Raw genomic sequence first — 13,743 nt, 5'->3', positions numbered from 1 at the left:
TGTTTACACGTAAATGTGAGAGATAAAAACTGAAGTACCCATTGTAATTACAATCAGATTACAAAAATTTTCAGCATTTTTAAGACGGAAAACTATTTTCACGGAAAATCCACAATTTTGCACCAAAAACGCAATGCAAATTTTTATTAACACAAACCAAAAACGTAGCAAAACAAATTTGATTATTTCACTCAATTATAGTCGAAGATCTATGTAAAAAATCTCAGTGATGTTATCAAATCACCTGATAAGCACTAAATATAAATAAAAATCCTCGACTTGCTTAGCACTAGCCAAAATGAGAGTAGCATTTCTTCTAGCGTTCGTTTCTTTAGCTTTTGCTGGTCCAGGTAAGTCTTGTATTTTTTTATCTTGGTACTTTTCAAATTTTGCGTAGCAAAGTTGAAGAGGCGCTTCATTCCCCAAGAGAAAAATCCAGACTACAAACGATATATCCCTGTGGAAAATCCAAATGGCGGCTACGAATTCGTTGATTTACGTGCAACTCAACTGACAGCATCTCCACGAGTTGAAGTATCAGATGTTGAATATGATCTCTACACCACAAGCAATCTCGAAAATCCTGTGGTGATCACAGCCAACAATGTTGATTCAATTCAGTCGGTTTTCAACCCTGCAAAACGATCAGTTTTCGTCATCCATGGTTGGCACAACAATAGAAATTCATCCGTTAATTCCCTCATCAAAGAAGCTATTTTTATCAATTACGATATCAATTTATTCATCGTTGATTGGAGTGGTCTGGCTAATCAACTTTACCTAATCGGTCGTAACTCCGTGGTCCCTGTTGGTCAAGTCGTTGGTGCTTTTATTAATTTAATCCAGGAAAAGTACAATCTTGATGGTGATTCTTTCGCTTTAATCGGACACAGCTTGGGGGCTCACGTTGCAGGAAGTGCAGGAGCGACAGTAACTAAACAAGTCGGTACCATCTTTGGTTTGGATCCTGCTGGTCCGTTATTCTCAATGAATCATCCTGAAGAGCGCTTGGATGAAAACGATGCGAAAATGGTACAGGTAATTCATACCGATGGGATTCTTCTAGGAATGGGAAGTTCTCTGGGAGACATCGACTATTTTCCCAATGGAGGGATGTACCAACCGGGATGTGGAGTAGATCTAACTGGAACTTGCTCTCATGGTAAAGCCTATAGATACATGGCAGAAGCGTTGACTAGAGGAGCTAAGGTCTTTGAAGCGCGTTTTTGCTCCGATTGGAATCAGTTTTTAGCACAGAGTTGTTCGAGTAATCCTCAATTGGATATGGGAGATATTACTTTGGAGGACGGAACTGGAGACTATTTTTTGGAAACCAACCCGGATGCACCTTATGGGAAGGACTGACAGTTTAGAAAAATCACGAAATTGATTTTATTGTATTGTATTTGTTCAAAAATACAGATTTCCTTACATAAAAGTCGCTTCATTTGCAAAACTACCCATAAAAACCCAAATTTGATCAAATTCTATAGTTATAGTTAGTTTCTTTTGATCCCGCTCAGTATTTAGTTTTTTTCTTCTTCTGAATCGTCTTGGTTTACCTTGGCTTTTCTAGATCCATTAGATTTTGAAGACTTCTGTCGTTGCATTGATTGCAATCGTAAATTGATAATTTTGCTGCTTTATTGAGTGATAATAGCCTAGTGTGACCCCTACAAAAGATTTTCCGCCAACAAAACAAATTAACGTACGATATCACTACTAGAACTTTCCAGGAATGTGTTTGAAACAATAACAAGGTTTATTTTTATTTCACAATGCACACGTTTCCTTTATTACTTAAATCCATCAAGGATAATTTTAATATAAAATATAATTGTCGGATCAATACCCTTAATCCATGGATTAAAATATCGTTTAAAGATGAAACTATTGCTTTACTTAAGTGATTTTTGATTTGATAAAATGGCTATATAAGTTAGAATCTCGCGTGTCTCAAAACATAGTAAAAAACCAAAATGAAAGTAACAATCCTTCTCCTCTTGCTAGCTCCTTTTGTGATCGCGGGTCCAGGTGAGAATATCAACTAACAAAGAAAATTTTCTATTATTTTTTCTTAGCTTCTCCAGTGAGGCAGTATGTCCCTGAAGAAAACGACCCGAATTTCAAAAGATACATTTATATCGAGAACAATGGTAAATACGAAATGGTAGATTTGCGCGAAGGAGAAGATGGAATCGCCCCAAGAATAAGTGTCTCGGATGTGGAATATGATTTATACACCAGAAGCAATCAAAACTATCCCGACATTGTAACAAGTAACGATGTAAGCGCGCTGAGTCGTACAAACTTCGACCCCAGGAAAAAGAGCGTTTTTGTTGCTCATGGATGGAACAACAACCGCAATTCAGCAGTCAATACCGAGATCCGTCAGGTTATTTTTAATAACAACGATGTTAATTTGTTTATCATTGATTGGAGCGGCCCTGCTAACAAACTCTACTTGAGTGCCAAAGGCTCAGTCGTTCCAGTTGGTAAAGTTGTTGGCGACTTCATCAACGCAATCCAAGAAAAATACAAAATTGATGGTTCTTCTTTTGTGTTGATTGGACACAGTCTCGGTGCCCACGTCGTTGGAAGCGCAGGAGCAACTGTAACTAACCAAGTCGGTAATATCATTGGTTTGGATCCTGCTGGTCCTCTGTTCTCGTTGAACCACCCAGAAGATCGGTTAGATATTTCCGATGGGAAACTCGTCCAAGTTATGCACACCAATGGAAACTTACTGGGATTTGCTAGTTCTTTGGGACACATTGACTTTTTCCCTAATGGTGGAATGTCACAACCGGGATGTGGTTGGGACTTGGCGGGAACCTGCGCTCATAGCAAAGCCTACAAATATTTGGCTGAAGCTTTAAGCAGAGGAAGTTCAGTTTTTGAAGCAAGTTTGTGCACCGATTGGAAACAGTTTCAAAACGGAAATTGTGTAGATAAGCCAAAATCATATATGGGCGATATTCATTTGGAGAAATGTACTTTCGGAGACTACTTCTTGTCCACCAGCGAAAACCAACCATTTGGAATTTCAGCTTGATTGTGATCATAATGAAATTATATTATTTTGTATTTGTTTAAAAATACACGCTTTTTAGAAAAACTTTCGTTCTCTTTGATTTGAGTTCGGTTTAAAGAAAAATTACCTTTGTACATTACATTTAAATACATTTTGATTAAACGATAATTGTTGGGATGTTTCAATTGAAATTGTCTACGGACTAGAATGAAACAATTTCATGGCATTTTCTGCTTAGGTAATTCGTTGTAAAATAACTCGTTTACAAAGCTGCAGTATCGTTTTTACTTGTTTCGTGATGATAATTCAATCAGCAAACATTTTGTGAAACATTTGTGTAGTTAGTTCTGCCAACAACAAAATGAGCGTGTTTGCTATGAGCTTTTACACATTCTCTATCTGTGAATGCGATCTTGCTATTTTTATGTGAAAGCAACAAACCGATAACATTTATTAAAGATCGAACTTTCCCCCTGTGATATCACGCGTTTAATTATATCAATTGTGAGAAAAGCACAAAAGGTTTCTTAATGCAAATCTTACGAAATCTATTTGTTGACACATTTTACTTTAACAAAATTATGCGCTTTTTGTGTTTACTCTGAGATGCATTTGTGTTACGCCTTGTTTCCATTATCATCGTTTTTAGGCAAAAAGCTTTTAAATGTGCTTTGCAGTGCCGGTTTAAGCAAACATAACACATGGTTTTGCCCATCGCTAATTGGTTATTTGTTTTAACAGTTTTATTTCAAAATCCACTAGTCAGAGAACCGCACTTTGTGCATTATTTCGTCATGTTGAAACCAATGAACCAGGACCGGATTTGCTTGTACAGGGTGCTATTAAAACGACTAAAACATTTATCTGTTTTTTTTGAAACATTTTCCCCCGAGAATTGTCACTAAGAAAATTCATTGCAAATAATGAGTCTTATTTCAGTTCAGGCTTTGTAGTTATGTCACCAAACCGCGTCTAATTTAATTATAGATCTGTTGAGAACTTTCAATTTCGCAGAGCTTCCGACAAAAAACTGTGAAAGAGCTATAATCAAATATTCATCAAACAACGAGTTTTTAACTGGGACCGTTTTAAATTCATTCTTTGATAGACCGAAAACACTCTTTTGATTATATTTTCCGAGTTGCGTTTAAATCAGCCCATCGGTTTTAAAAGAAATCCTGAATACTTTTCAAGCTCGGGAAAATTGACTACTCAGTGTTTGCGCGAATTTAAATAAATTGGTCAAAGAAAATCAAAGAAAGAGGTCGATCGGTTTTTCATTCAATTCTCGTGATTAATTACTATGTGTTGATTTGTTGTGATGGTAATCTAAATAACAGACTATCGACCCCAAGAATTGACGTAGGTGCAGCATACAAAATGAACGTGACACTTAGGATGAAATTATTGTATTTTTATCGAAAATCCCTCTTCAAGAAATATGTTTTCGGCGGTCGAAGAAAGCTCGTTTCCGATGTCTGCGGCGAGAAACAATGATGAATAATTGAGAAAGTATTAGGAGTAGTCATTTTTTGAAGACATATTTTTATGTTTTCACGCTCGTTGTGTGTATTTGTAGCAAAATTCAGTATTCATGGGCGAGTTTTTCTCCACAACACATAAATATTCCAACGAATTTTTGGTATAACGTAGAAACTAGGATTTTTTATTGGAATCGTTAATATCTATGGATCCATTCTTCGTCCGCTTTTAAGACGTCGCGATCTTAATGAAAGCTCTAGAGAAATGAAAACGAGCTAAAAGCTCGAATAATAGTGTGTCAGTTTGATAGGTGGGTTATTTTGTTTTTTGGGTACTTGGGGTTTATGTCTGATGCTTTTTCGTGTTATCTCTTCGATTTTTGTTGATCGTTGTAGTAGCATGTTTGAGTAGTTCCTGGTTGTATACACACCCAATATAATATAATGTGTGTACAGTACGAAATTGATACGTGATCAATAATACATCCTTTGGGGTAACTGAATCCGGTAAGACGCGGTCTGAAGCATAAGATCTGTTTGTTTAGGATAATTCAAGTATACGAATAAATAGAAGAGAATTAAAACGGTATTTGTTTGTGGCGCAGTGATCACGTGTCAACATGGCCTTAGTTTTCGCCGCACTCCACTATCCTGCCAATAAGTAATAAAATATGCACTTCTGACTCCTACGTGTTCCTGTCTTTGTTTAGAAGTTCTTTGTCATGGCGCCCGGTGAAGTCCACATGTGATTTGTTGGTTTCGTATCGAGACTTTCACGGTACCGATTTTATCACGTGTTGGTAAGAGGGTAGTTCACATTGTAAATAAACGATATGACCAATCAATTTAGCTATAATTTCGATCGCACAACTAGTTCGATTCGAAAATGATTGCTTAACCTAAGGCTTTACTACAACAGAGACGACAGGGGAAACGCTCGACTACACACGTCGTACTCAGGGACGGCTTCAACGGAACGACCGAACCACATTTTTCGAGATGCACCGCCAAAATTCACACGTCCCTTTAATGCAACAGTCACTAATTTGTACATCGACGATCAAATATAAAACGTATTTAATGTCGAATTTAAACAAATCGTATTGCTTTTCCGGAAATGTCTCATTCCAATAACAAATTTGTGTCTGATATTTAAAACCGATAAGTTCATAGATATTTTGCCCACACACGATCTGATCGTTGTCTTGGTTCAGATCCTCGCCCAGATAATTGGGACTTGAGTGAGAGGGTCACTTCGGAGTGGTACGTTTTATGTTTTCTTATCGCGAAAGTTGTTAAATTTAAATAGACATTATTTCCAAAAGAATTCGATTAGTGGTGTCGTATTTTTATGGCTCACTTCTCGTCGAGGTTTAAATACGTTGCTTTTAATATTTAGCAGTTTAAATAAATTGATACCAGTATGTAAATTACGCAGGGTTTACACTGCGAAATTTAGGGGAATGTTTATCATGTTAAATGAAGCAGAATTCTTGGGAGGTGATGCTTTGGATTATGTAATCGGTGATTGTTAGAAAAGCCGAGAGAAAATAACAATCGTTATCTAAAACTGACAGGGCAAACCAATTTTGTAAATGTTATTTATGTATTTCTAAATAACTCATTTACCATTGCTGTTTTAGTTTTGATAATGCAAATATATAAATTTTATTTTTCAATGTGTTTTTGAAGCTGATAAATCTGTGACACATGATAAATGGATTTTACTAACGGGTTATAATTTTTTTACAGAACTGCATTCCATTTTAATCAGAGTTTTTATATTCGATCTAAATCTATGCGGACGGAGCTGCAACGGACATAATTTTTTAAATATCAAACTAATAAATTAACTGTTTTTTATTGACTCTAAATGACTGCCAATGGTGGTGATTCGTCTCCACTAAAACAAGTACAGACTTGTGCGGCCTCGCTTTCCTTTTGAACACCCTATATATTTTACGATTCTTTGTGATTTGAAGCCGATCCTGACACCGCCGACGCCGACACGGCTTCTCTTGATGATTTGTTGTGTAGGTTGTGTAGAAAGTAATATTTTACAGATTAGAGTGGTAGTTATGTGTCGCAGTTTCCAATCGAACGTCTGAATGTGTCGCATTAAAATAATTGGGGTGAAATGCGGTCTTAAAAATTGAAAAAGTTTAAGTGGTTTGGCGGAGGGAATTAGAATCACAGCTGGAGAAGTCCAATTTCGTAATCGTTCAGTTTTAAGACTGTGAGAACTAACAGTTTGTGCATCGGTAGCGACACTAATTTAGTCTTTGTGCTGATGCTTTGAGTAGAATTGATACGACTGGTTAGTGATGATACTTCTTGAATAGAGAGTAATAGCAGCGTTTTTGCTGTCAATTACATTGTTCGTTTACGGCTTGTGAGGACATAATAACAGGTTGCACACATTGCCTCTAAACCGATGATTGATTCAACACAAAGAAATCCCACTCGTTCCAATATTTAAGACGTTTCTCGTTGCCATTCTTGAAGCTGTCTACTGTAATTAATTGCAGGAGTGGTTTGGAAGACCACTGATTTCGTGCACCCACTGGCACTCTTTCATCAAGACATACACCGTTCAATATTGTATCTAACGAGACCTGACGATTACAAAGCTTAAATTTATGATTGTGTGACATCGCACATTTGTAAAGTTCCAATATAATTTATGAATCAAGTTCATGAATCTAATGGTGCCTCCGCAATTCATTCTATAAACCAAATAAATAACCACCGTTTGCACCCATCCTATTGTCATAATCAACACAAAACTGAACTGGACAGTGACACGCCCAACCACCGTCGCTGTATTCTCGTGTTTTTTTACAATAACCAATCACTATTATTCTTGTGACATCACTTCATGTTAACATTATTCATGTACTACGAATATATTGCCGGCGACTAATGTTTATAGGCATTTAACTTAACGATCGGCTTGAGAGGGAGGGGCCTTAACAGTAGCCTCCACTTTCATTAATATTTTCAACAACTTCATTAACTCTTCGTTGCGTAAACCACGACTCCAATTATAACCCACACGCCAAAATTTAGAAAAATTGACACCAAAGACACCGGCAACAGATAGATGAGCTTGTTCGGAGAAATTAGACCAATGAAAAGTGCACGATCTTTTTGATAAATCACTCTCTTAAATCCGGTTTTGTTTCAGCCAAAAAGGAATGAGTAATTTTTGAAGTCTGCATTATGCAGAAGACTGGCGTTAATATGTAATTGGTGAGCTAAATAACTCATAAATGTCGTCATAATCATCATTTACAATGCACGTTAGGTCCGAAGACTTGTTCCATAAATATTACTTGCACAATTAAATTGATTTCTTGCGGTAAACTATGCGCAGAATGGACATAAGAACAAAAGGAGAAAACTTGAATACACTCTTCAATAAATTTTTACAGAAAACTCAGTAGCGACAGTAATTTTCTTAATTGCGTTGAGTAATAACTAAAATAACATGTCTCTTCAAGTGTAAATAAAGCTTTTCAAACAGAAGCTAGTTAGAATACCATATACATCAGTTTAATTTACATTATATATCGAGGTTTACATGCTGAATTCCCACGAGTCTCACTTTATAGATAGAACAAATATAGGTGGATGTATTTACAATCTGTTTCTATTCTCGATAAAGAGGAAGTTCGGTTTGCAGATTCACAAATCTAACATTAAAACGAGCAAATATATAAAACCGACCATAAATCGAGTTTGTAAAGACATGAAAGTTTTATATATTGACATTGTCATAAACGCAACTAAAGAAGATATTTTCACTTATCCATACAATAAAATAAAGTACACGTTTTGTACTCGAGAAGTGAAGTCATTTCTACAGGTGAATCCGAATGAAGTGCCAAGATTTTAACCACAATATCAATATCGCTGTTTTGAAGGGGTGGCCAAATCACTGGACTAATTTTTTTTAGAAATATCTGAGTTAATGGAGCAAAACGAACTGCAAAATTAGAATTAGAAGGCAATTATTCACCTTTAGACTTTCCCTGTTCACATTTCCAAAATGAGTAGACTGTTGAAATTAAACATATAAATTGACCAAATTGATTGAATGTATTAAAATTCAATTCGATAATTGACATTCGTTGTGTTGTCTCATTAATATTTATAACGGTAATGTTTAGTATCGCGGATTTTTCATACAATATTTAACCAACACATCTCAAGTGGTTTGGCGTTAAATTTGACGTTTTAAAATAAAAAATATTGGATGCTTCTATTAAAATGAGAAAACAACGGTAGATGTTAAAAATTTTACTTTTATTGCCACGTTCGTACATTACGTTAAAAGGCGAAGGTGTTTTTAGCAGGAATCGCGTAATAAATTCAGTTCCGTGTTCTGTGTACCGAAGTTAGATGCACAGTGATTCTTATCAATTAATCAATACCTGTGTAGTTATAAATAAAGAAAATGTATAATTACGTCGTCCGGAACGTCTTGCTTGAAAATGTTATTTTATTATATGTTAATGTGCCGTTAATGGTTTGTAATCATAATAATAAATAATGGAGATGTTGAGGGAATAGCAATTAGAAAACAGCCGCATTTTCTCAAGTGTCACTTTTTTTTTGATAGAGACGTTCAGTGTGAAATTTTTGGAATTCATATGACAATCAATTAAGTGTATTGGACAAGGTACTTGGGTTAGTCCCATATATGGGGAAGTTAGTAGTTTAAAAGATCACACCTTAACATTCGATATTCATGAACAGGGCTTTGTAAACACGTACTATAATGCCCACACAAGTCAACACTGACAAATAGGATCACCACCAGGTTCTTGTCACACGTACTGAGGATGAGCTGTTCAATTTTTCTTGTATTTTATTTTCCTACTATTATGAATGATTTTGTCAAGGTATCAACAGGCGCACTGAAACTTAACAGTTTCTTCGATCGAATTGAATGTTTCAATCAGTTACAGGTTTTGAGTTGTGATGCCACACAAAAGTGAACTGGAGACGTATCATTACTTTTTTTATTGATTAATACTAATTGAGCATGATTAATAGTGGTTGCTTACCCATAATGAAAAAACTTGGACGGGGTAATGAGTGGAATACGACTTGTTCCATCCGATCCTCATTATTCATCTTAAGAAAAATAATTTCTAGACACTTCGATTAAGTGTCACACGCCTTGTGACAAATTTAAGGTAGTAAAGTAGATGTTTGAAATTACAGACCGGCTTCAGCAGTCAAGCTAAAAGCGATTTTATTTTAGCGAGCGAGGAATTTGGTCGAACATATAATATTCCATATCGATTTGTCTTTAGGCAACCTCGGAGAAGCGTTTTAATAAAATATAAACATACATAAACAAGTAAATCAGAACTAGAGTACAAAGCTTCCAACAAAAGTTTATTTATTTAGTCAGCTGAAAATCTAACTTTAACTAGATATGTTTATTGCCACCAAAAGCTTTATAAAAGTGAAGCTTAGTTTCTACATATATTTACCAGTGGTGGATCTTTTTTCTATTTCCCTTTGAACTTATTCTCTAAAAGCGCCAGCAAATAGAGTTAAATCTAGGCTTTAAACTTGTATAACATAATAGAAAGTTGAGACAAGAATGCCATCTCGTACAAAAGCTCTACACATGCAAATCCCAGTTGCCTAAGTAGTACTGAATTAAACTAAATTGAAATATCTTCGATTTGATTGTTATCCTTTTTCGTTTGATGACGCAATTAATGCCGCGGAAAGAATTTTATGCCAGTTTCGATTTCAATCGAGGCAAAAAGGATTCCGAGTCAGATCTCGGTTTCAATGGTCAAATGAAATCAGTTAACTTGGAGTCTAAATCAAGCGTGACTAATCGATAAATGCTAATAGAACAGTAAAACTTCACTTCCAATACTTGATTAGACAGGACGCAGGAGCAGAGAAGTAATACGTCCTGACCTCGATTATAGCAATTCTTGGGTGTTTTGTTTTTTATTCAACTTCCGTAACGAATTTCTTCTTTCCGATATTGCAAACATGTTATGTTAATTACAACAAAATCAATACACACTTCGTAATGAAACCGAATTATCACTTGAACCGTATAATTATAATCGATTAATTAAAAGCTAGAGCTAATAATACTGAAGCTCTAAAAGCTATAGTTTATTGCTTCTAAATTAGTCAGAAACTCCTTAATTCAATACCTATTAACATTACTGCTTAAAATGGTGTGATCACGCTCATTACAGGGACAAATTTATTACTCCGTTATACCATCACCACTAATTCTATTTTTATTCGACACAAAATTGGTTTTATTAGAATAATAAAAATAAAGGGGTAAATAATTTCGACGATAAATTTTAACAACAGCGCGTTCATGTTAGCAATTAATTTTCTAGACGAGACTCGCACACGATGCCAACAGAAAGACAGTGAAATGTTTTAAAATCTAGCATAAAATATATGACTACGAAATTTGCAACGTTTCAAAGTCATGAGCTCACGTAGTCATTTTGATAATTCTTCAAAAAAACATATTCCAAGTCATGGTCTAAGTTCAAAAGTAAACATTTTTACCACGCCATGACTTGTCAGGTGCTCGATGAGTTTACAAAAGGGTGAAACGTTATTTACTCACCACGCCTATTTTTATAAAGTCCTGAAGAACAGAAGGGCACGTTATCAGTCAAAAATGAATAGTGGGAGTTAGTAATAATAATAACACAGAAGACTTGTTTGTTTATTTTTTTTGTTGGTTGCTACTTTGTTTATTCACTGTTGCAATTTGTATCTTTAGTGAAACTGTTGTAATAGAATTGTATTGCCTCTTTACACCTAAACGCAATTTCTATTAGGAAAGTGACACAGTGCTGTTGACTCAAGCAGTAAAAACCTTTAACGAACAATCTCACGTATTATTTATGGTCAAGTAGTGGTTGTTATTCTTCTGGAAAACAAATGTTAAACGAAATTATTTATGAAGTTCTCTTTGTTCTATTTTGTTTTATGAGCAAGACTCCTGAGATTTATAAATAAAATTTCAATGCTTTTAATATTATACGAGGCAAGTAAAATGTGGAACAAATTCATTGTTATATGTTGTATGTAGAAGTTAAAAAAATAATTTACTAGACGTTCGGAATCTTGTAAAACAAGCTTTGTAACCATCGTGAATAACAACACGACGAATTGAACTCTCGAACAGTGGCTTTATAACATAACTACTTTTTTCTTGAGCGAACTAAAAATAATCAGGTGGCGCTATTGCTATCATCAAGAGTAATGAATGAATGACAACGATTTTACGGAATGTCGAGTACCAAAATAAATCCAAATATCCAGAGTGTCGATTTGTAGACAAAACTGATTTTGCAACATTTCAAGCGGTCACATTCAATAATTTAAAATTATTTGCACAAATGCGGTTGTGACCATAAAAAGTACACAGTTTGAAAATTTCCAATCTGATAAGATAGCTTCGGAGATATGGAGTACTGAAAATTCCGGAATAATTATCCATCAAAATAGATTTACACTATAATTTAAACAATTGAGTTAATAAACGACTGAAAAATAGTAACTTCCTCAAATTTCACTACAATTACTAGAGTTTTAATCAATTTTAGTGAAACATATGACAATTTTTGCTTGGCATTGAAAATAAAAATTTCTAAAATTTGTGTCTTTCAATCTACAATTTTGCAATGTGGCAGGGTTAATATTCAATTAAAAACTAGTAATTTGCTGAAATTTCGTAGCGTTTGCACTAAAATTACCAAAGTTACGAATTTTAGGGAAGTATTTCTCAATTTGTGCTTGGCCTTAAAAATAAAAATTTCTAAAATTTGTGTCCTTTGATCTAAAGTTTTGCAATTTGGCAGATTTAATATATGATCAGAAACTAGTAATTTCCTGAAATTTCATACCGATTGCACTAAAATTACCAAAGTTACGAATTTTAGGGAAGATTTCTCATATTTCTGTTCCGCCTTGAAAATAAAAAATTCTAAAATTTACGTCTTTTGACCTACGATTTTGCAATTTGGCAGAGTTAATATATGATTAAAAACTAGTAATTTCCTGACATTTTATAGCTGTTGCACTAAAATTACCAAAATTACGAATTTAACAATTAAACACGTCAAACGTTTCTTTGAATAGAAAATAGTGTATAGTAGGTTCCACCTACCTTTCAAAAATGTTTCTCAGAACTGCACACACGCCTTAAACAACTTCCTTCTCCAAAAACCGAAACACAACTGATTCCAATATAAAGATTAATACGTAATTTCCTAATTGCTTAAAACTACCTTTTTTTTGAGCGAACAAAAAATAATCAGATAAACCTATTGCCATAACCGAGGGTAATGAATGACAACGACTTTTCAGAAGGTCGAGTTCTAAAATAAATTCAAATACCCTCGAGTGTCTTTGTAGACGAAAAGTAATAACTTCTTCAAATTTCACTAAAATTACCAGAGTTATCAATTTTAGTGAATCATTTGGGGCTTTCGATCTACAATTTTGGCGATTAAAAGTTAGTTATTTTCCCAAATTTCATAGCTGTTGCTCTAACATTAACAAAATTACGAATTTATTTAGAACTTTGAGGTGGTTTATTGACTTTTTGTTAGTTTTTGAATCCTAGATATGAGTAAAAATGATGTGAACATTCCGGTCCTGAAAACATTTACAGCGGTCCTCGTTAATTCAGCGTTAACGTTTTAAAGGTAATTACAGATATACTATGTTGAGGTTACGTAATTGTACATAATTTACTAAATTACATAAAATTACATCATACAATAGTTGACAATGATATACCTGCTTAGGTCCCTGGAAATATTTACTGCTGCTATTTCCGCTGAATTATTAAACTATAAAACGCTTGTTAACATCTATTAATTTAATGTGTAACACGTACTTACTCCATTCGGTCGCATTAAACCCACAGTTCATTTAATCACATTGTTATATTATTTGGCAAACACGAAAAGCAGGATTTAGTTTCACTCGAACCGAGTCGTTTCGTTCGTAATTTATTTAACAGGAATATTGGTTGTAAAGATTTTAAATCTTAACACCCGGTCTCTCATAACTGGATAACCTTTCATTATTCGGCAATTGCATGGTAATATAAAATGAAAAAGATAGCACAGAAAATAGGGAGATTGTCGGAAATGCAATAAGCTAAGGTTATTTATGAGACATTTCGTTACAAAGAACACC

General features: G+C 34.6%; 2 protein-coding genes across 2 annotated transcripts; both read left to right on the top strand.

Moving 5' to 3' along the window:
* The first annotated feature begins 271 nt into the window (after positions 1 to 271).
* Positions 272 to 1,438, top strand: LOC148166916 (pancreatic triacylglycerol lipase-like). Its single transcript, XM_088047724.1, has 2 exons — positions 272 to 350; positions 398 to 1,438. Exons 1-2 carry the CDS (start codon positions 299 to 301, stop codon positions 1,363 to 1,365), a joined length of 1,020 nt encoding a protein of 339 aa, XP_087903850.1. The 5' UTR covers positions 272 to 298; the 3' UTR covers positions 1,366 to 1,438.
* Positions 1,439 to 1,979: 541 nt separating this feature from the next.
* Positions 1,980 to 3,055, top strand: LOC148166915 (phospholipase A1-like). The gene is made up of 2 exons (XM_088048031.1): positions 1,980 to 2,034; positions 2,082 to 3,055. The coding sequence occupies exons 1-2, from the start codon at positions 1,980 to 1,982 to the stop codon at positions 3,053 to 3,055; spliced, it is 1,029 nt and encodes a 342-aa protein (XP_087904157.1).
* The last annotated feature ends 10,688 nt before the right edge of the window (positions 3,056 to 13,743 follow it).

The sequence above is a fragment of the Gnatocerus cornutus genome, chromosome 10 (assembly GCF_029298725.1).
Source record: "Gnatocerus cornutus isolate USDA-ARS CGAHR chromosome 10, icGnaCorn1.1, whole genome shotgun sequence".
NCBI lineage: Eukaryota > Metazoa > Arthropoda > Insecta > Coleoptera > Tenebrionidae > Gnatocerus > Gnatocerus cornutus.
The sequence above is the reverse complement of the archived record's forward strand: the minus strand, read 5'-3'. Positions and strand labels throughout refer to the sequence as shown.